The sequence below is a fragment of the Tupaia chinensis genome, unplaced genomic scaffold, assembly GCF_000334495.1.
Source record: "Tupaia chinensis unplaced genomic scaffold, TupChi_1.0 Scaffold138665_1, whole genome shotgun sequence".
Lineage (NCBI taxonomy): Eukaryota > Metazoa > Chordata > Mammalia > Scandentia > Tupaiidae > Tupaia > Tupaia belangeri.
Genome location: NW_006198557.1, coordinates 1,618,318 through 1,624,518, shown reverse-complemented (window position 1 = coordinate 1,624,518; position 6,201 = coordinate 1,618,318). Strand labels below are relative to the sequence as shown.

At 43.1% G+C, this 6,201-nt stretch overlaps 1 protein-coding gene across 7 annotated transcripts in view; it reads left to right on the top strand.

Annotated features, from left to right (window-relative positions):
• The first annotated feature begins 208 nt into the window (after positions 1 to 208).
• LOC102501614 (zinc finger protein 121) overlaps positions 209 to 6,201 on the top strand; it is a 14,652-nt gene continuing 8,659 nt past the window's right edge. The window contains exons 1-5 of one of the 7 annotated variants that reach the window (XM_006161569.3): positions 209 to 252; positions 1,431 to 1,469; positions 3,971 to 4,045; positions 4,751 to 4,839; positions 5,716 to 5,842. In XM_006161569.3, the coding sequence (XP_006161631.1) occupies positions 4,021 to 4,045; positions 4,751 to 4,839; positions 5,716 to 5,842 (241 nt within the window). In that variant the 5' untranslated portion in view covers positions 209 to 252; positions 1,431 to 1,469; positions 3,971 to 4,020. Of the gene's footprint in view, positions 253 to 380; positions 586 to 1,430; positions 1,470 to 1,630; positions 1,653 to 3,970; positions 4,046 to 4,750; positions 4,840 to 5,715; positions 5,843 to 6,201 lie in introns of those variants that run through there. The other 6 variants (XM_006161567.3, XM_006161572.3, XM_006161568.3 and 3 more) reach the window with 6 other exon arrangements.

Here is a 6,201-nt window from a genome sequence, read left to right as displayed (position 1 = left end):
TTGGCCTCTAGATCTGTTTCTGCCTCCAAGCCCAGCGCTGAGCCGAATCAGGGGTGCTACCCTGCGAAATGAAACCAGAACTTCTCAGCTTCAAGACGGCCAGCGCCGCAGAGGTTTAAAAGCCGTAGCTCCGCCCCGCCGGAGGCTGGAGCGGAAGTGACGTCACCTAGACCTGGTCCTGAATGATGACGCGTAATAGGCGCGCCCGCGCTCCTTTTTGTCTTCCTGGTCGCCGGGCCCATCCGGGTTGCGGTGAGTTCCGCGAAAAGGCGACAACCGGGAGGTGGACGCGGGTTGTTAAAGGACGGATTTGACCCGAGCCACCAAGAGGCTGCTTTAGAGGGGCCAGACCGGCTCTGCTCGCTTCCTCCGGCGCCGCCCGGCCCCAGCCGAGTCCGAGAGGCCGCTGGGGCCGTCGGTGAGGCGTCGGGGGCGGAAGACCCGGAAGGGCCTGTCCTAGGGTGTTTTCATCCGCTGTGCGCTCCTCTTCAAGGGCCCCCATTAAACTTTTATGAATTGCTTGACAGACGGGAAAGAGATTGCACCATTCGAGTCACATTTATCCGGAGATTCAGGCGTGTTCTGGTGAGCACTGAGAGAAAGTGGATTCAAAAGGGTCTCTAGTTGTTTTTTCCTCGGAAAATGTCTCATCTGACAACTTGGCTTTGTCTTTACTTTTTTTATGCTTGACAGATGACATTCACGTAGAAAGATAAAACAGATTCTTAGATGTCTGGGGTGTGCATATTTCTTCGTAAATATAAACCTATGTAACCTACACGTTTATCTAATAAGGAAAGACAAGAATTCTCAGCTATTCTCATCTGAAGTTTTTAGGCATGTATCTGTCTATAGAGCTTCAGTACAGAGAGCTTCAGGAAAAAAGGATGGAGATATTATTACACTAGTATTATCAAGATAATTCATTAAATTCATCATTAACAGAGTGTTTGGACTAAATGTTTTTTTTTCCCACACTTTATTTCAAAAAATTTGAATCTAATGGCAAGTTGCTGGGTTTTTTGTTTTTTTTTTTTTTTTTGGAGAGGTTTTTGCCATAGGGCACGTGCGCTCGCCAGAAAGACAGAGACAGAGAGACAGAAAGCGAGAAATCACCCCCCAGGGAGGATGGCCACACCGCAGTCTCTTCTCCATTCTCCTCTTGGGATTTGGGGCACACATGCACACGCGCCCGGCGTGAGTTTAATCCACCAGGTCCAGGACTCGAACCACAGTCAGCTACATGGGAGTTCAGCAACATAGCCATTACACTAACTGCTGGTCTCGACAATTTGCATATTTTTTAACCAAATTTCTGTGTTTCCTTTCACACTGCAGCAGAGACAGGCACTTATAACAGATCATGGAGATCACAGTAACTAACATATATTAGAGAAGGGTTGTTAACTGCTTATCTGTTCCATTCCTAGGGAAACGTGATCTGTTAGCCATCACCAATGCAGATCAAGGTATTCTCATTACTTTCTCACTACTGATACATTTCCACTGTCTTTGCTAGTTCATTTAGTCGCTTTTTAAATTTATTTATTTATTTATTTATGTTGTTTCATACATTTTTATTTGACCAGAGAGAGAGAGAAAATGAGAAAGCAAGCCACCAGGTCCAGGACTCAAACCGTGGTCAACCATGTGTGAGTGTCCAGCTCCTTAACCCACCACGCCACCTGCTGGTCCCTGTCACTTTTTTTTTTAATGTTTAAATAATACTTGATTTTTGATGTCTGGGTCCTTCTGATCCCCATTGAAATCATTGAAGTCATTTCAATGATGATATCCCCTATTAATCATAATTAGTGTATTAAAGAGAATACCCATAGAGCATCTCAGGGATTGAGGTAGTCTTCTCTCTGGTCTCTTTCTCAATACCTTTGTGAAGAGACTTTCTTCTGTTGTCTCAACGCTGGTTAGAGTAGAGGGATGTACAGATGATACATCATAAATCCATTTTAACTCTGACTCTGGGATTAAGTACATTAATAAAATATGTGTTTTAATCATACTGGCTAAATATCAAGTGCTCAGTAGTGCATGGGGTTAATGGGTTTTGTATTTACCAGTGTACTTCTAGACCTACTTGTGGTTATGTTAGAAAATACCAGCAAACTCAAGAGTTCAGGCTTTGGGACAATCAGATGAATGGATGGAAGAAGTGTAGCACATATATTCTGTAGAATACTATTCAGCCATTAAAAAATAAAAATTAAAAAAAACAAGACCCTGGCAGTCTATCAAATGCCTTGCCTATCAAATGCCTTCACATGCTGAGTGAAACAAGTGAAGGCTTCTATCAAATGCTTTCATTTGCTGAGTGAAACGAGCCAGGATATGAAAGAAAGGTATTGTATGTATCCACTTAATATATACCTACTATCTGCACTTTATGGTAGAGATTGAAATACTGGAGGGGATAAAAGCAGTGAAAATAGTTACGGATGCTGAAGACAGTGTGGAATGGGGTGGGAGGGAGAGTACAGAGAAGGATAGCAAGAGAACAAATAGGTGTGACATTAGTGGGACACAGAAATGGTTTATTACCTGTTGATGTAACATGTATAGTATTCTTAACTGGACTGGTCTGAGAAGTATTTCATGTTGGGTAAATTCTCATTACAAGCCAAATAATATATAACAACTGAATGTTTGAAAAATAAACAGAATAAATAATAATAATCTGAAAAAAATGATGAAAAGCTATTTGATGATGATAGTAATGTCTTTTTTGGTTTTTTGGAGAGGTTTTCTGTTATAGGGTGTGTGTGCTCGCCAGTGAGACAGAGAGACAGAAAGCAAGAAATCAACCCCCAGGGGGGATGGCCACGCTGCAATCCCTTCTCCTCCATTCTCCTCTCAGGAGTTTTGGGCATGCATACCCACGCACCCAGCGTGAGTTTAAGCCACCAGGTCCAGGACTCAAAGCGCAGTCGACTGCATGGGAGTTCAGTGACATAGCCATTACGCTAACTGCTGATCCCTGGATAGTAATGTCTTTGTCTTGACTGATATGCATGGTAATCATGCTGGAAAAAGAAATTAACACATAGTAAATATATATGTGATTAAATGTAATATAAAAAATAATAAATACAATTAAATTTTTAAAATACAAAAAAAAAAAAAGAGTTCAGGCTTTGGGGACATACCAACCTGCATTGAAATCCTCGTTCACCATTTGTTGGATCAATTAATATTCTGTGAACTTAAGGATTTTCTTTTCTTCTGAGAGGTTTTTGTCTTCGGGCACAAGCACTCACCAGAGAGAGAGACACAGAGACACTGAGGGAAAGTGAGAAATCAGCCCCCAGGGGGATAGCCACGCCACAATACCTTCTCCTCCCAGGATCTGGGGCACCCATGCACATGTTTCTGGCATGAGTTGCAAGCCACCAGGTCTGGGACTCGAACCTCAGAATCCACTCTGGGATCCAGCCACCCTGACCTCCACGCCACCTGCTTGTCCTGTAGGGTTTTTATTAGATGTTAAATATGAGTAATGTATATTATGAAGACTCATGGTAATATTTAAGTGAGTTTATATGTGCAAGGTTGCTACTGAGACTTTTGACACATCCTGCTCCTCAGTAAGTGACAATTGACTAAAACTTATACACTATATTTTAGTGAATTTTACATGTATCATCTGTATAGAGACATAACGTGAGATGTTTGCTGACTGATAAGTAATACCTGTTGATTAATGATTAATACAAAATGGGCTTCCAGGTACTCCTGCATCAGGAGGGATTGAGGGGGCTGGCAGGTGGCATGCTGGTTAAAGGTTGCTGCACTCCCACATAGCTGGCTGCAGTTTGAGTCCTGGACCTGGCGGCTTGCTTTCTCACTTTCCCATTCTCTTTCTATCACCCTGCCCCTCTAGGTTCAAATTAAAATGAGTAAAGTTAAATAATTCTTTTATTTTTAAAGAGGGATTGAGATCACCCTGTCTTTTTAGATTCATAACTAAAGCAACGTTCCAGCACATTTCACTGTCAGCCTTACAGGATGGAAGCCATTGATTTGTCCCACAGTAAGTCCTGTTGATGCTTTTTTCCAGAAACTTCTCCTTTAGGTCCCTCTGCACCACAGTGACTCACTTGATCTGGGCTTGAGAAGTCATTCTCTTGTATCGTTTTACATGTGCTGAAGTGTACACAAGAATATTGCTCCATGGGGCCAGTAGGTAGCGTGGTGGTTAAGGCACTGTAGCACTGTACATTCCCACATGGCCGACCATGGTTTGAGTCACAGACCTGATGGATTGCTTTCTCACTTTCTCTCTCTCTCTCTCTCTCTCTCTCTCTCTGCATCTCTCTCTGGTCAAAATAAATGAATGAATAAATAAAATTAAACAAATAATTCTTTAAAAAAATATATTGTTCCATAAGTCTGGCCCTGGTATGTGGGCTTTGGGAAGAAGTGCTGCATAGTCTTCCCCATGAATATTATCATGAGTGAAGAGTCACGTTTACTAGGGCTTCCGTTTACTTGCCTATAAAATGAATCAGTTACTGTCCTGAGGGGCCACGTAGCTCCCTGTCCCCTTTTCTGGTCCTGGGTAAGTCCAGCTGCTCTTGCATTGTGTAGTAGTAGGGTGCGTGCGTGCACGCGTGTGTGCATGTTCTTCAATAGGCAGGATTGTATGGGAGTTCCATACTGGGATAGAATGACTTCTGAGTAGGTGAATGAGAATTATGATCATCTCTGAGTTCTCATGCCTTTCTTTCTTTTTCAGGAGGTCACCTTCCTAGGGACCCAGTCTGCCTTCAGGAAGAAAAAATGCAAGCACAAAGGATGGTGACTGGCCCTGAGATAGATTATCAGGTATGCGGAAAGTGTGTTTCTCTGAAGATGGCACACTTGGATAGACCAGGTAGATGTATTTCCTTCCAGGTAGAGTTGTCGCCAGAGCTTCTTAAAGTAAATAAACTCTCACTCAAGAACTGAGTCCCTACTTGAATTTCTCCGGGGAGTTAAGTGTTTAGACTGATCAGAGATCACCTTGGGAATCATCCAATATTTTTGTAATTAGCTACATTTTTCACCTTCATGTTGCCGAATACAGTTTTCTTATTTTTTTGAGTGCTCTGACACATGGTAAGGAAGTTGAAAGTTTCCTTTTTTTAAAGACCTCTATACATGTGTCACTGCTTAGTAAGTGTTGATACTGAGCTCAGGAGTGTGCTGCTGAAGGAAATAGAAGATGAGAAGCGTTACAATGAGATCAAATCACATGAAAGAGGTGCCATTAAAGCCCAGTGATGAGAAGAGATCAATAGTGAGCGTAGGGACTAGCAGTTGGCGTAATGGCTATGTCGTTGGACTCCCATGTAGTCGACCATGGTTCAAGTCCCAGATCCTGTGGCTTAAACTCACGCTGCGTGCGCGTGTGTTCGTGCCCAAGATCCTGAGAGGAGAATGGAGGAGAATGGATTGTGGCGTGGCCATCCCCCCTGGGGGGTGATTTCTAGCTTTCTGTCTCTCTGTCTTCCTGGCAAGCGCACGCGCCCTATAGCAAAAAATCCTCTCCAGAAAAAAATAGTGAGTATATATCCAAAGAAGAGTTCGTAGGCCTTCTGAACCCTGTGGTAGATGAAGGAAGCCCTCAACCTTGGATAGGCTTTGGGTGCCCCTTCTTTCTCTAGTGAGCATTGGCAAACATTTTACCTGGCACCAACCAGCATATGCGTGGTGGTTTAGGGCTCAGTGACCTTTGAGGATGTGGCTGTGGACTTCACCCAGGAGGAGTGGATCTTACTGGACACAACTCAGAGAGATCTATACAGAGAAGTGATGCTGGAGAACTACAAGAACCTGGCCTCCGTAGGTGAGACTGCTGTCACTTCTTTGGGCCTCCTGTGGAAATTGTATGTTACATACTTCCTGAATTCTAGGATCAGTGTTATAAAATCTGAAGATAGTGAGAAATAACATCCATAGTCATCATACTAATAAGTATTAATTTAGTGTGGCAGTCTTCAAAATGGGACACTAGGGGGACCGCCCATGGCATGATGGTTAAGGCAGCTGGACCCCACATGGCTGACTGCATGGTTTGAGTCCCAGACCTGGTGGCTTGTGAAACACACTTGGATGAGTTTGTATGCTTGCCCAAAATCCCCAAAAGAGGGAGAAATGGAGGAAAAGGAATTGCAACGTGACTATTTAACTTTACTTATTTATTTT